The sequence below is a fragment of the Festucalex cinctus genome, chromosome 14 (assembly GCF_051991245.1).
Source record: "Festucalex cinctus isolate MCC-2025b chromosome 14, RoL_Fcin_1.0, whole genome shotgun sequence".
In the NCBI taxonomy this organism is placed as follows: Eukaryota; Metazoa; Chordata; class Actinopteri; order Syngnathiformes; family Syngnathidae; genus Festucalex; species Festucalex cinctus.
The window spans coordinates 9403150-9419734 of NC_135424.1; the positions used below are offsets into that span (position 1 = coordinate 9403150).

Consider the following 16585-nt stretch of genomic DNA (forward strand, 5'->3'; position numbering starts at 1 on the left):
GGGGTCAAAGGCTGCCGCGCCTCCCAATTAATGAGCCAGCGACGACCCTTCCCGGGCGGAAACGCCCGCATTGTACCCACCGCCCTCGGCGCAGGCCAGGCTCCTCTTTGCCTTAACCCTAACCCCTCCACCCCACCTGAACGTGGCGGCACAGGTGGATTTTTTTTTTTGCATTTCCACGTGGTGGGCGGTCAAGAGCTGCTGGCAAGCGGGGCCTCCGGAGAAAGCAAGGCGGGCGCGCTGGCCGTTGTCCCGGCGCTAACTGTTCACCCTTGTAATGAGATCATGCCCGCTGAAGGCTCCGGGACAAAAGGCGGCAAATTGTCATTAAATGCGCAGCGCTGCGGCGGCGCTAGGGCGGCGCCCTTTTGATCGCTGAGGCCTTTCATGGCCGCTAATGGCTCCTGACAGGCGCCGCCAACAGATTCTGTGACAAACTTGTCAATCCGGCCGAGGGGATTTTTGAACTTTGCCCGCTCCCGGGTCCCGTCCCGGCCTCGGCCCGCTCTGTCAAACAATCACATCCATGACCCAATTGAGCAGTGGTCCCTCCCCGATAACCTCAATGAGCTCTATGTTGGCTCGCTTTTGTTTCGACGCTCATTAAACACTCGCCTGCTTCCTGCCTTCAATACAAACACTGAGGCTTGGAAGGGAAGGACGGGTGGGTCGGGGGGTGGGGGGTGGTATCTACGTACGGGCTGCGTCGGGGGGGAGCCTACGGCATTTGGGGTGCAGGTGCAAAGACGGAGGGACGGAGTCGAGGGGGTCTTTCCCACCGAGCGCTCATTAGGTCATGACAATCTGCCACGACAAAGGACACGACGTGACCCCCACCTCCCCACACCGTGCACCCGCTTATCTGAATATGCCTTTTATAAGCGTGCATACAACTGATGCTTATGGACCCCCCCGGACCGACTCTGGCGCCGCTCGCCTACTGAAGGCTGAGAAGATCGACGCGGCGACCTCGTGAGAACTTTTGAACGTGTCACGTCGTTGAATCATAATCAAAATGTGGCCATGTGACCAACCTCACTACCAAACGTTTGCAACATGAAGACCTTCCGCTCTCTTGAGAAGACGTTCAACGATTGCGGCAGAGGGGGGTTAGAATTAGGGTGATAGGGTTACCACCCTAACCCTAACCCTTCTTCTGCCTTACTTGTTACCACTCCAACCGGGAAGGTGCCGGATCTTGAGGGTGAGGTAGCAAGCGTGTAAAACCAGCAACCAGTGCTGCAGACGGTTGTGATCGCTTGTGCTCTGTACTGGAAGTGAAAAGTTGACCAAATGCTTGCAACGTGAAGAACTGCCATTTTCCGTACAAATCTTGCTCAAAGCTGTTTGTCGTCTGATGGTCTGCAATGTGGCTTCATTCCCTCACAGGGGGAAAATCCGGCTTCCTGTACAGCAGGCTGCGGTCATGGGTAGCCTTTGTGTGCCGGAGTTCTTGCCGTGTTGAAGTACTTGCCTTTTTATTCAGACCAAAATCTTAAGTGCTACAAAACCAAAAATGTGCTCAAAGTCAGAAAGGTAAAAAAAGGAGCGAAACTTTAAGAACAGCAGTTTTTAAGTTTCTGAAGATATGAACCCCAAGTTTCTGCTGCTGATGTCATCAGTAGATAAATTTAGGAGTCAGTATGAAGTGCTTGCCTTGTCGGTGGAAAAGCGAGTGAACAAGCGAAAGCGCATTTACCTTTTGTCAGCTCTCTTGCTAGGAAGAAATCTGATGGGGCTTAACAGGTGACCAATTGGTCATGTGTACCGGAAGTGACACGTTCCTTGTGAATATTTCTCGGGGTGTTGAATTGATCGCAAGTGGACTGCTCCGTTTGTCTTGGAAGACGTTGGGCCTCTCGTGCGAGAAGGCCTCATCAGTTCATCACCAAGGCTAGATTAGGACAGACCAGACTGAGTTGCTGTGGAAAATCCACAGGAAGAGAAATGTTTGAAAGAGACATGTTTGCCTGTTGACATCGGGATTTTAAAGCGGTGCGGTGCAATTCTGCCAAACGGGGCTTCTCACAAACCAGGAAGGAGTCTGATTATGAGGATCTCGTTGTGCTTACTCCTCAGGAAACAAAGTCAAAGAAAGGGACTGGACTTATTTCTGAGTTTCCTCTATCTTGTGATTCACGTGTGTTGGAATCTTTCCTGTTATTTCTCTGCACCTTCGGGTCGGGTTGAAGGCTATACGTGTACTTTGTGCTTATGCAACCAACACAAGGGGAGGCAATGCTGTTGGGAGGTGTAAGGGAGTTTGTTTGTTTTTTCTGTGAGACTTAAGGTCCATGTTGGGAACCTGCAGGCTGTGATTAAGAGGATGAGCAAATGACTCCAAACGCATTTTCCGTTCTGAATCATTGGCTCATTCTTGACTCCCCGGTCGCGAGTGACAAGGAGATTTAAGGAAAAGAAGAGGAGGAACTTGCAGGTTTCACTTGGAGTGTTTTTTTTTTTTTCCTCTTTTCATTTATTTGAAAGCCGCGGCTGCCTGCCTGCCGCAGTCCCGCCGTGCCGTCCCACGGACCCCCCGAGGCAAGCGGCTTCCACTTCCTCTCTGGCCCCGCCTTCACAGGAAAGACCCCAGACTGGGATCAGTTGGGAGCCCCCCGCCCCCTCCCCTGCGCCTTCGGAAATACCTGAGCTGATGGGTTGCCATGGAGACGCACACATGCATGCACACCTACATACGCACACATGCCACCGTGTGGGAAGTCGCTTTTATGGGTACATTTGTTAGTCTATGACATGAACTTTATTCATATTCTGTTTTATTCCTCACACTTTTTTCATATGCTACTCCTTCCACATTTTTCAAGCCATTCTCACCATTCCAATTCCAAAATATTACAAAAATTTGCCACAGACATTTGCTCGCATTTTTCTTATTTCAAAAAGTCACGCTTTTCCCACATTTCAACTTATTTTTCCTACCAATTTCACCATTCATTTCCAATGGCACATCCAACATTTTATATTTACATCCTTCCCAAATTCAAAAATTCCGTTTAATTCTTGTTCAGTTCACCTTGGGAGTGATTTTCAACATGACAAACTTTACCATTCTCCAAAAATTCAACATTTTCACCATTAATGCTACTGAGTGCAAAAAAATTGAATTTCGAATCACGACTGCCACTTGGGGCCGAATTTTTTTAATATATATATTATTATTATTATTATTATTATTATTAATATTATGGCCGCTTTTTAAATAATACCTACTATACATGGTCGTTTTTTTAAGTCGTACTATACATGGTCTTTTTTTTTTTTTTTTTTTTTTTTAAGACTTGCTGTACATTAGAAAGAAAAAAACGTATAGTAAGGCATTTAAAAAAAAAAAAAAGACCATCTATAGTAAAGGCTTCTTTTTTTAAATGACCATGTATAGAAGAAGGGCGGCACATCATGTCTAGTAAGGTTGTTTTTTTTTGTTTTTTTTAAACAACCATGTGAAGTAAGGCATTTTTTTATATACAAATAAAAATGACCATGTATATTAAGGCATTATTTTAAAAAAAAAAAAAAACATGTAGTAAGGCATTTTAAAAAACAAACAACCATGTATAGTAAGGCATTATTTAAAAAAAAAAAAAAACATGTATAGTAAGGCATTAAAAGAAAAAAAAAAAAAAAAAAAACGACCATGTATAGTAAGGCATTTAAAAAAAAAAAAAAAAGACCATCTATAGTAAAGGCTTCTTTTTTTAAATGACCATGTATTATAGTAAGAAGGGCGGCACATCATGTCTAGTAAGGTTTTGTTTTTTGTTTTTTTAAACAACCATGTGAAGTAAGGCATTTTTATATGCAAATAAAAATGACCATGTATATTAAGGCATAAAAAACAACCATGTATAGTAAGGCATTGTTTTATTTATTTATTTTTAAAAACGTGTATAGTAACGCATTAAAAAAGAACAACAAAAAAAATATGTACATAGTAAGGCATTTTAAAAAAAACAACCATGTATAGTAAGGCATTATTTAAAAAAAAAAAAACGTATAGCCAGGCATTTAAAAAAAACAACAACAAAAAAAACGACCATATAGTAAGCCATTTTTTTTTCTTTAAACATGTATAGTAAGGCATTTAAAAAAAAAAAAAAAAAAAGACCATCTATAGTAAAGGCTTCTTTTTTTAAATGACCATGTATAGTGAGAAGGGCGGCACATCATGTTTAGTAAGGTTTTTTTTTTTTTTTTTTTTTTTTTTAAACAACCATGTGAACCAAGGAATTTTTTTTATATAAAAATAAAAATGACCATATATATTAAAGCATGAAAAAAACAAGAACCATGTATAGTAAGGCTTAAAAAAGAACAACAACAACAAAAACATGTACATAGTAAGGCATTTTAAAAAACAAACAACCATGTATATTAAGGCATTATTTAAAAAAAAAAAAAACATGTATAGTAAGGCATTTAAAAAAAAAACAAAAAAAAACGACCATGTATAGTAAGGCATTTTTTTTCTTTAAACAAACATGTATAGTAAGGCATTTAAAAAAAAAAAAAACATGCATAGTAAGGCATTTTTTTTTTTATATAAAAAATAAAATTACCATGTATATTAAGGCATGAAAAAACAAAACAAAAAAAACATGTATATATAGTAAGGAATTATTTTATTTATTTATTTTAAACATGTATAGGAACACATTAAAAAAAGAACAAAAAAACATGTATATAGTAAGGCATTTTAAAAAAACAAGCAACCATGTCTAGTATAAAAAAAGAAGTCTGAAAGGTTGTTTTTTTTTAAACAACCATGTGAAGTAAGACCTTTTTTATATAAAAATAAAAATTACCATGTATATTAAGGCATTTAAAAAAAAAAACTAAAAAAACAACCATGTATAGTAAGGCATTATTTAAAAAAAAAAAAAAAAACCCTAGTAAAGGCTTTGTTTTTTGTTTTTTTGTTAACTGACCATGCAATAGTAAGGGCGGCACAGTGGTGAGTAGTTGGCACGTCCGCCTCACAGTACTGAGGATGCAGGTTCGAGTCCAGGCTTCGAACTTCCTGGGTGGAGTTTGCATGTTCTCCCGTGCCTGCGTGGGTCTTCTCCGGGTACTCCGGTCTCCACATTCCAAAGACATGCTTGGCAGGTTAATTGGGCGCTCCGAATTGTCCTTAGGTGTGCTTGTGTGTGTGGATGGTTGTTTGTCTCCATGTGTTTGGCTGGTGACTAGTTCAGGGTGTACCACACTTACTACCCGAAGCCAGCTGGCATAGGCTCCAGCACCCCCGCGACCCTTGTGAGGTGTAAGCGGTCAAGGAAATGGATGTATAGTAGGCCTAAGGCTTTTTTTTAAACTACACGACCATGTAGTAAGCCTTTTTTTCTTAATGAAACGACTAAATATAGTAGTGCATCGTGAGGCTTTTTTATTTTATTTTTTAAGGTTAAGGCAAGTTTTGTAGCACATTCCATACACATGACAACTCAATGTGCTTCACACAAGGAAAGACAACAGCATGGCTCAGTGGTGTGGTGGTTGCCTCCCAATCCATAAGTTGTGGGTTCGATCCCATGCCATTGTGACAACGTCCAAGTATCCTTGAGCAAGATACTGAAGCCCCAGTTGCTCCTGATACTGTGAATGAGTATAGTCAAATGTAAAGCGCTTTAAGGTGGAAAAGTACTATATAAATGAAGTACCATTTGGTTTGTGGATTTATTTCCCCTCTTTCTATTCATTCGAATGCGACTTATTGGCCTGTTTTGGGGTTATTGCGTCCTCATTTATGCCAGTACTTTGGACGGTGTTTTAATCCGTGGAATAATAAATACAGTGAAAATGAAATCTATAAGAAATATTATGGAGAGTAAGATGTGACTGCTTTGCTCCGTAGCAGTACCATAAATGTGAATTTGAAATGGAAATATTTGAACAATACATTGATTGCAAAACTGGGGTTGAAGCGAAGAACCAATTATGTGCAGTTGTGCAGCGGCGGAACTTCCAGCAGGTCCTCTGAGGAGGTCCAGCGTGACTTGGTCGCCCTCTAGCGGTGACAGCACACAAGGCAAAAAGGAAGCAAAAAAAATAAATAAATCACAACTTGAAGATGACGTCTGGCGCTTTCATTAATTGAATTGAAACAAAGGAAGGACACTTTTTTTTTTTTTTTTGCTAAGATATTTTATTTACATGTTTAACTGGTGGCTGTTTATGAAAAGCTTTTTTTCCTGCTTTATTTACATCACCTGTAAGGCGTGGGGGGGGAACTGTACATTAAAATTTTACAATGAAACAAGCATCTTCATGATGTAGAAAAAAAAAAAGCAAATTTAAATAAAATTTATATTTGTAACATGAATCCACAATTGATCAATCATCTCAATGCTTCATTGAAACCCATTTCAAGTTTTCTAGCTGGAATGCTGCCCCTGCTGGTGGGGAGTGTAACAACAACCATTTTGACTGACTTGGAGCCTGCGTGTGTTGCTTTGTCTTTGCAGCTACGGAGTGCTTGACACTTAAAACGACGGACGCAAAACGAGGAGTGATGACGACGCTTTCCACGGGAGTCCCATGCTGACTTTGGATGTTTTGCTTCATGACTGAAGACCACATGAACGACAGGTTTGCATTTTTCTGTGGCATCACGTGCACAACTTAGTAAGTCGCAACTTGAAAAGTTTCGTATCTGCTTCACAAGTATCCAAAGTTGCACCGGCATCTTTTTAGAATTGATTATTCTATCAATTTCATTGATTAATTGAATACAAATGCATTTAAAGGGTGTTGCAAAATATTTTTTATGATTGATGTTCATCAAGTATGTAATTTAAAAACATTGATTCTCATAAGAATCGCCATTCTCATTTAGTACAATTCAGAATCGATTTTAAAGGTCTTAAAATCGATTTTATTTCAATGATTTGATACTGTCTTGTTTGTATACTGGGGACGCTGTTCATGTTGTACCCGATTTGTCCACTTAGGGGCAATGTGGTTCCACACATTCTGATACACAGTTAAGTTGTAGCTACATTGGAGAGTAGAAGGGAAAAGTCACAATCAAGCCAATAAAAGTAATTTTTTTTTTTTTTTTTTGCAGCGTAGGAAGAGCATATGCCAGTGAGTCATGTTAAGATGCTTCTCTATACATTTCTGAAGCGTTTTGTATGATTAGACGTTCTTTTGGGAGATAAAAGTGCCGCGAGTAGCGCGCTAATTAGCATTAGCGAGTCAGGTTGGTGTAAATCATGACAATTATTTGCTCATCTATAAAACGAAACAAATCATTGTCAACCAAATCATTTTGAATCCAAAAATCGGAATCGAATCGTGAGACAGTTCATAGATTCCAACGCCTAATTTTAATGATGACAAAAATGAGCAAGAGGTTGCTCGCACTTTCGGCTGCTTCTCAGGACAATTTCCATCCGGAATAGATTCACCTTATTTTTGTCCATGAATTGATGATTGAGCGACTGGTTTGGCTTGTAACGAAAACGTTTGTTGCCAATCGTTCGGCGCTAAAAGCCAACATTTGCCAACGTGTCATTCCAATGAAATGACACAAATGGGAGATTTTGCACTCATGCAACATGAAAATGTTGACAATTATCAAAACATGTCAACAATGAATTGATGATCAAAATAATTGTTGAATGATGAGTTGTTGACAAATGGATGAATTGTAACGTGTTGGTATCTTGCGGTCATTAATTAGTGTTATTTTTTTCCGTGTTTTCTGTGTTTGCCAGCAAACGAAATCTTTTTCCATTTGTAAGTTGCAGCCACGCCGAAGGAAAGCGACAACTTGGCAAGTTGCACACAATACTGACGAATGTCACAAGTAGATGCTTGTGTGGTTGCATGACATAATTTAAAAAAAAAAAGAAAAAAAAAAAAAGGCTGATGTCAGCTTTTGTGGTTGTCGCTTCAGGAACTTCATTGTTCCTTCGACACATCAAACTGTTCCAAAACAAAAACTTTCACTTCTGCAAAACTCCCCAAAACAGTCAAAGGTGTGTATGTGTGTGTTGGTGACAAAGCAGCAAGGAGGCGCAGGCTGGACGAGACGAGACGAGACGAGAACGTCAACTTCCTGCCACTGCACGTGGCTCGCTAGCGTTGGTTAGCGAGGGCGGGGCTTGCACTCTTTTCCATCTCCTTGTTTTTGTCCTTGAGCAGCGACGAGAAGACCTGAAAGCAAAACGAGGATGAAAAGCAGTCAAAATGGCGGCTTCTGCTGCAGGTTCCGTCGGCACACTCGCAACTCAAAAGCCGCCTTCCAACACGTTCATGCAAATTCAAACGCGCAAAAGTGCATTTCCTCACTTGCGCTGCACCTTGTGGCCACCAGGGGCAGTACGACACAAACAGACATAAATTCATCTTATCTTCTGTCAGCTCATCAAACGAGTCGTCCGCCGATTTGCAAGTCTGCCTCATTTACGTGCAATATTCCCACTTGCTTTTGTTTCTTAACGATGTGTTGTGAAATTGTTTTATGTTGGAGTTGTGAGCAGAGGAAAGATGACTCACGGATGCATTAGCAGTAAATACAAACAAAAGTGTCCATGTGCGTGTCCCCAAGGACAACATGAGTAGCTGGGGTGTGTTCTAAAAATAGCTCACCAGTGATGGGACAATGTGACTTCCTAAGAAAAATTAAAAAGAGAAGAAAGTCAACGTTTAAACAAGGATTATTATGGTTTTGGAATTTTCATTTGAGTTTGTTTTTATTTTTCCGTTTTGAGTTGGTTTTATTTAGTTTTCAGGGTGCTTCTGTTATTAGTTTATTTGATAAATGCTTAGTTTGTTAGTTTCAGTATTAGTTTTAGTCTATTGTGTATATTACATCTGCACAATATTTAAAGAACAAAAAAACATGGGAGTAACGTCATCTTTTCTAATGGCTGCTGCTAGATGATGTCATTTCTGTGTGACACTTTCAAATTTCCTCATTCCGGTTAATATTAAAATAAAATCGATTTCAAATCACATTTAAAATCATCCCCAAAGGCTCATGCATTCAATTAATTACCAAAGACGAAAACAAAGGACATTTTTATCATTAGAGTTAGTTGTAGTTAGTTTTGTGAACATAAAATATAGTTTGTTAGTCTTCGTTTTTTATTTTGTTAGCAAAGTTGTTTCGGGAATTTTTGTTGTGTTTGTTTGTTTTAGTTAACTAAAATAACCTTAGAGATCATTTATTTAGCCATTTTTGTCAGTTAAACAATATTTTGCCGATAATAAATTTTATATTTTCATTATTTTTCATGTACAATTAGTACCTTTAAGAACACATTTTGCAACTTGCTGTCAACTGAAAATGACATCACAAGGGCTCAGGTAACCAATCACAGTTCGGCATGTGAATGTCACATGACCAAACCCAGAAAACAGCTGACAAACATTTATTATAGGCAAAATACTGTTTGACTGCCAAAAATGGTAAAATAAGTAAAGTATCCCTTTGAAAAATATAGAAATAAAAACAAACTAAAATGAAAAATTCCCAAACTATAATCACCCTGGTATCAAATGGATTTTGTTTGAAAAGACCTCCCTACTAAAAATCAAAGCGCGCAAAGCCCGTCGGCGGCATCCGTCCGTCCGCATCCCTGACCTGAGTCCAGCGCCGATTCCTGCTGATCATGTGCGTGGCGGCCATGGCGGTGAAGAGCGCGTGCGCCGGCAGGTCGTCGGGCAGCCGCCCGAGGAACTGCGCCATGCGGATGAAGTCCATCTGCAGCAGGACGTCGTGGAAGAGGCGCAGGATGCCCAGGCCCGTCCGGAACAGGCTCTCCTCGCCGTCGCGGCAGAACACGTCCCACACGCGGCACGCCACGTCCAGCGGCAGCGACTTGCTGTACAGCGTGAAGATCCTGAAGTGGACGCCGGCGTTAGAGCGCCGCCTACTGGTGGGGCAGCCGTCGGAGCGCTCACCAGTCGATCAGGTAGAGGTCGGGCGTCAGCTTGTTGCTCCGGAAGTGGCCGAAGAGGCGCGGGAGGTTCTCCTCAAAGAACACCTCAAACGCGGCAAAGTACTTCAGCATCTGAAAGCGCACGCACGCACGTCAGTGGAGAGTGTGCGTGTGCAAGCGCACATGAGCGCGCACGTACCAGGTCGTGGTCCACGCGGAAGAAGGCCATCTGGCACGGCTTGTTGAGCAGGTTGGCAAAGGTGACGAAGGCGTCGGCCTCCTCCAGGTTGAGGATGAGGACGGCGGCGATGAAGGACATTCCTTGAACCTGCAACCACACGCGTCAAAACAAAAAACATTTGCTGCTGGACAAAACTTTCCACACAAATGGCACCAAAATGTTGATACCAGTACGAGTACTCAACCGGCGGGGAAACTCCAAAAACAAATGTACACATGCGGTGTGTGTGTGTGTGTGGGTGTGTGTGTGTGTGTGTGAGACCTACATAACCGATGTCGGGTCGGTAGCACGTGTACGCTCCCAACACGCTATGGAGGACGTCGTGGTAGGGACCACCCTGCGCACACGCACGATGAGGAACAGGAAGTGAACTTGCTGTCAGGTGATGTCGTCGGCGCAAACAAACCTTCTGGAAGATGAAGAGCGACGGGAAGGTTCTGGAGATGTCCAGCTTGATGAGGTCCAGACTGGACTCTCTGTCGGCCAGCGAGGCGCCGCCGTCTGACAAGGAAAGCACAAAGGTCAAAGGTCGATCGGCGGGGAGGAATGGCGAATGTGACAAGACGCACCGCTCTCGCTGTCGTTGTTGACCGAGCTGGTCTCGCTGTAGCTCCGCCACTTCTCTTTGGCGCGGCACAGGAAGATGTCGTACAGCTCTGCGGCAACGTAACACAGCACAATACAACACACACATGCACACTCTGCGCCCTCTTCAGGTGAGAGGTGGGAAGATCAAGCTCATCCTCTTCATTGTTCGACGTTTCATGAAAATCAATGTGGACACTTTCTTAAAAAAAAAAAAAAAAACATTGATAACCATAAAGTATGCTTGGCTAAAATGGGGGAAATTATTAGCTTTTTTTTTTCTTTTAAATATTGTAAATTATGTTTGGCTAAAATGGGGGAAATTATTATTATTATTATTATTATTATTATTAGTAGTAGTAGTAGTAGTAGTAGTAGTAGTAGTAGTAGTAAATATTGTAAAATGTGTTTGGGCAAAATGGGGGGAATTTATTTTTTATTTTGTTTTTTTAATATTGTAAATACAAAAACAAAAAACTGCTAATAATAATCAAGTAGGTGAGCGTGCAAGGTTCTGTTGTGTTGCGTTAGCTGAAAAATTATTTTGCTGTGCAGTCCAGCAAGTTGAAATCCAAGCGTATTATTTATGACAGGCCAGGGGCCCAATCGTGGCCCGCCATCCAATTTTAAGGGGCCATCGGCATATTCAGCAACTGACATTTTGATGCTGTTGCTCTGCATTGTGCAACTTCCTTCTTAAACTCCTGATTTTCAACCAATAACACATCTAGAAAAAACTTTTGCAGTATTAATTTGGAAGACGTAGCGGCCGACAAATCTCACGCACACGCGTGTCACTTACCCGGCGTGATGTTGAGCTCGTTGCCGATGGCGAGACTCCACACGCATCCTCTCACGCTGGGCGGAAGGCCTTGCCACCACAAGTCCCTCACGCGACGCGTGCTCTTCCTACACACACGGCGGACAGGCAACATCAGCGAGCAACCAAACACGCACACGCGTGCGCACACCGACAAGCAGGCAGGCACCCACACGGCGTCCCAGTGCGGCAGGATGTGCGTGTTCCAGACCACCATGGCGTTGGAGATGCTGTCCTCGTGGCGATGTCGCTCCTTCATCTGACGTTTCTTCTTCTGTGCGTCCTTCAACTCTGAGGCAAAAAAAAAAAATGTTTGTAAACAACATTTTTGTTTTGTTTTTGTTTTTGAAAGGAAATGTGTGGGCGTGCGCGTTGGCGTCACCTCTCCTCTTGGCCCCAGCAACCATCTCCTCGTACTCCAGTTTGTGCCTTTGCGTCTCCTCCTCCGATTTGGCGGGAAGGTTCCTGAGGAGCCAATCAGAGGAGGCGTATGCGTCAGCTGACAACATGTGACGTGTGCACAACATCCCGACAAAGCCGCAACAAACAGCACTTGATGCAACTGCTGCTCAAACTACTTTGAACGACTCCCACTTGCTCTTCATACCGACACACATTCAACTAGTAGTAATAATAATCTACTACTACTAACTGCGATTGTTAGTAATACCTGTCATTGTACCGCTACGACTGGTTACAGTAGTACTGTTATTGCTACATCTGTTGAAATATGTTCGAAGTCAAATCAATTACTTGAGAGAATTGTTTCCTTTTGTACCGCCACTGAAAAACACAATATTAAAACTGGTGCCTTCTTAGGAAGAAAGAAAGAAAAAACTTTCTGTGAACAAATTTGTGTCTTTCTTAAATACAATTGTCAATTGTTTCATTTTATAAACTGTAACACCATTTTTTTGTGTAACATTGGAAGAGTAAATAAATAAATAAAATGACTAATATTAAATCCAATTAAATCAATATTAATATTCCTCAGAAATTGTGTGCTTCAAAAGTCAAATCATAAAATATGTATTAAACCTTTAAAATTGAAGATATAATCCACATTTTTCATAGAAACGTATGCAAAAGTGAGTCAGTTGCTGGATAAAATAAACAGAATTCAAAGTAATCTGATGAGTCTTCTTCACCTGAAGACTTCTGTACATTTCCCCACCCCTCGTAAGAGGTGCTCCCCCTTGCGGCCCACCAGGTAATTGCTCAATAAGTCATGAACAATGAAGCCATTCTCGTGGCTGTATATTAATTACAAATATCGCAATACTTGCGTCGTCGTATCGGTAATCTATCGGGAGACAAAGTATCACGATTTATCGCGATATCAATTATCGGCACACTTGTAATCTCAAGGGTGCATGGAACATCAAAGTCACCAACAGCTTAAACTTCCATTTTACCACAGGGAATAATTCCTGCTGGTGTTGGTAACGATTACTACCAGTTGTTGCGATTACTACTAGTTGTTGCACTAGCACTGCTGCCTCAACTAGTACTTGGGAGAAGTAGGAGGTAGGAGGTACTGACGGCGGGCGGTCCTCCAGGATGAGCGCTGTGGTGGAGAGAGGCTCGAAGTCCAGATTCTTCCTCCTTCCCACCACTGGGGGGCGCTGAGGAGATACCTGCACACACACAACAGCGCGTGTTTGCCATCATGTAATCCCAGCAGAGACCAACAGAGGGAGCCAACGTCAATTCTCCCTGCCACACCTTTCACACATGCTAACTGGCGGGGTCAGACTTTCCCTCCAGCTCAGCAAAAACGCGATTGAAAGGTTCAAGTGCTCGTGATGGCGTTCGTGTTTGCCACATGACGGCGGCGGATCGCGCCGTCACATGACGAGCGATCATGTGACCGCCGCGTGACGCAACAACCACGTCAGCCAATCGCAGAGCTTGTGACGCTCACACCAACCTGCTCCGTGGACGAGGAGGCGGCTCCTCCTCCTCCTTCTTTGGCGGCGTCCTCTCTGGGCTTGCCGAACAGTCGCCACCCTGGTGCATTGTGGGCCGGCGGCGCAGACTCTTTGGCTCTCCGAGGGAACAGGCTCCTGCGGGCGGGACACAGTTGAGACAAAGGGGAAGTGCAAGACGTAGGTGGCAGGAAGTGCCGCCGTGACGTGCGCTGTTGCGACACGTTTCCATGGCAACGCAGATGCATTGTGGGCAGCGCAGACGACGGGCGGCTGTCACCGGGCGTGTCGTCCCAACGTGACACTCGCTCGAGGGTTGCAGTTTACCATTACAATCGTCTGGAGATTTTGTTGGAATCGGATAAAAAGTTTGCATTTATGGAAAAACGGGACATTTGTGCAGAAACTGCAAAAACAAAAAAAGCGGATGGTGATTCACTGACGGGATTGAGTCAGTCAGAACATCAGCAAAAAAAGTTTCTCGAGTAAAAGCAGATGTTAGCAAACGTGCTCTTGTGAAAGGACACGAATCACACACAAAAATCGGAGAATGTTCACTAGTTTGCACCCACTCAATTCCAGTTTTTCTTTTTTGTTTTTTTTTAAAGAATGTATCAAAATTGTGATTGACTAATGTGATGTGGATTCATCATCAATTGTTGTCCCTTTAACTGACATTGTCACACTTGACAAGTGGCTGAGGCAGATGTCATAATTTCAACTAGAGAAAAGATCAGTTTCAATATTGCCTTGATTTTTTTTTAATTAGGAGGTCCTCAATTAATTGACAACTTGATCAAATAAATCAAAACAACTTGTCATTTTAACCCGATTTCTGTTGTTCTCCATGAAAGCAGACTTTTGTGTTTCATCAATCGACAAACATAGACTTTCGCTTTGGAAATCAACATTTTTGCTGATTTTAAAACAGGAAGTATGCTTTAAAATAATGTCCAGGGCATTGAAAAATGTTTTTGATCGCTGATTAATTGATTATTATAAAAATAAATAAAAACAAATCGCTGGTTGGGACTAGGAGAGAGACAATATATCAAAATCACGATTGCGAAAGATCGTGATACTCTGTCTCCCGATAGATTATCGATACGCCCATGCAAGTATCGTGATATTTGTAGTGAATATACATTTAGACATATCTGTACAGCAACTGACTCACTTTTGCATACATTTCTATGAAAAATGTGGATATCGTCAATTTTAACATTTTAAAACATATTTTGTTTCAACTTTTTAAAGCACACAATTTGAGGAATATTAATATTGATTTAATTGGATTTAATATTTAAGTCATTTATTTATTTAGTTTTGCAATGTTACATAAAAAATGTCAGTTTATAAAATGAAACAATTGACTGTAACTGACTTTAGACTGACATGTTGCATGACAATAGTGTCTAATAAAAACACAAATTTGTTGACAGAAAGTGATCTCTGTTAAGAAGACATTTGTATTTCTTTAAGAAAAAAAAAACAACAACACGGAAGTACTCACTGTGAAGAAGACACCAGCTTTGATATTGTGTTTCAGCGATGGTACAAAAAGAACCAATTTTCTTATTGAAAAAACATCCGTTTATGTCTCGAGTAGTTTTATCGCAGATTATTATGAATTTATTACCTGACCAATATATCAATAATCGCGGTATCGTCATATCGTGAGTTAATCATTATCGTCAGCCTTGCATCGCATCGTGAGGTACCCAGAGGTTTCCACCCCTAGTTGCAAGCCTTAACTGAATTTAAAAAAAAAAAAAACTTTTCTTGGCAGTACTTTTGGACTTCTCCACATTTGTTGCAGTGTTGCCAAATGTCCCACACTGTGTTGGTGTGCAAGTGTTGTACCTGGTGAAGAAGTGAACAATTCCGAACCTCTTGGGGGCGAGAGCGGTCCCGTCACAGTCGGCCTGTGCTCGGAGGTCCGGTTCGGGTGCACTCAGGCGTCGGCCCGCTTCGAAAACTCCCCGAAAGTCGCCGCCTTGCTCCCCAAAGGTGAAGCGGCCCTCGTCGGTGGGCGACAGCGGGGTGGCGTCACAGCTCAGCGACGTGCTGCGAAGGTTCGGTTCGGTCCTCAAAGTGTGAGGCCTGACGATCCAAGCGGGCCCGGCACTGTCGTCCGCCTCCTCCTCTTCGGAGGTCGAGCCGTCCTCGCTGCTCAGTTCGGAGGCCGCTGACAGTTCCGGCGAGGGCGGTCCGGCGGCGCTCGAGACCGGCTCGGGCGGTTCCGCGGAGACGAGCCGGTCCCCTCGCTCGTCTCTGTCCTCGGTGGCGGCATGACAGCCGCCGTTGACGAGCGTCGTCGCACTACAACCGTCAGCACGGCCGTTGGCCATGACGTCTGTCTGCGGTTCGGAGCGCTGCCACGTTCCAGCTGCTCGTCCCGAGCATGGCGGCCCGACGAAACCCGTCGAGTCGGCCGACACTCGAGCCCCTCTATTAACTGGACAGGAAGCGGGGAGGCCCCCGGTTCCTCTTTCTCCTTCCCTCAACTCCTCTTCCTCCTCCTCACACCGCGACTCGGTGCTTCCGTTCAGGCCGCAGTGGTCCCGGAGGGCCAGGTCCAGCATCCCGCCGGCTTCCTTCCGCGTCACGGGACATTTGAGAGCCGCCACCGCAACCGCTTGTCCGACTCCGCCGCCTCCCTCCTCGTTGTCGTTCACGTCGACGACCACCGGGTCCGCGAGCTCCCTCGTCGCCGCCATCAGCCTCAGGGCCGCCGGCCGGCTCGAGCCTCGAACCGCCCGGCCCGCCTTGTCGGCCCAGCAGCGCTGCGGGAGGAGCTTAGCATCTTAGCCGCATCTTTAGCCGCACGTACCGGTGTGGTCGGAGAGGTTAGCCGTGGCGGGAAGTGGAGGTGCTAGCTCACGCTATCCGGGCTCGCCGCACTCATTTGCGGCAACACAACATCCTCCGGTGGTGCGAGTCAGCGTCGCTTGCGGACAAAAGAGCCTCAAATGTCCTCTGTCTCCTGTTGACGTTTTTTCCCCTTCTTCTTCATCTGGCGGCGGCATTCCAGCTAATGCCCGGCGCCATCTTGAAAATACCCGAGCAATGACGTCATCGACTGTCTTTACGCTTTCATGCA

The 16585-nt window shown here is 43.4% G+C and overlaps 2 protein-coding genes across 3 annotated transcripts in view; both read right to left on the reverse strand.

Moving 5' to 3' along the window:
• Nucleotides 1–592, reverse strand: part of sar1ab (secretion associated, Ras related GTPase 1Ab) — a 109352-nt gene extending 108760 nt beyond the window's left edge. Inside the window, exon 1 of the mRNA XM_077496313.1 lies at nucleotides 589–592. The gene's annotated coding sequence lies outside the window, so the exon portion shown is untranslated. The remainder of the gene's footprint in view (nucleotides 1–588) is intronic.
• A 6735-nt stretch (nucleotides 593–7327) lies between these two features.
• On the reverse strand, nucleotides 7328–16564 carry LOC144000823 (TBC1 domain family member 12-like). 2 transcript variants are annotated; one of them, XM_077494474.1, is made up of 13 exons: nucleotides 15373–16564; nucleotides 13485–13620; nucleotides 13097–13191; nucleotides 11937–12019; nucleotides 11728–11845; nucleotides 11537–11643; nucleotides 10719–10805; nucleotides 10556–10650; nucleotides 10415–10486; nucleotides 10108–10236; nucleotides 9931–10040; nucleotides 9611–9869; nucleotides 7328–8178 (listed from the first exon to the last, which is right to left on the reverse strand). In XM_077494474.1, the coding sequence occupies exons 1-13, from the start codon at nucleotides 16200–16202 to the stop codon at nucleotides 8101–8103; spliced, it is 2199 nt and encodes a 732-aa protein (XP_077350600.1). In that variant the 5' UTR covers nucleotides 16203–16564; the 3' UTR covers nucleotides 7328–8100. The 2 variants fall into 2 exon arrangements, with proteins under 2 accessions (XP_077350600.1, XP_077350599.1); XM_077494473.1 differs by having other exon boundaries at nucleotides 15346–16563.
• Nucleotides 16565–16585: the final 21 nt, after the last annotated feature.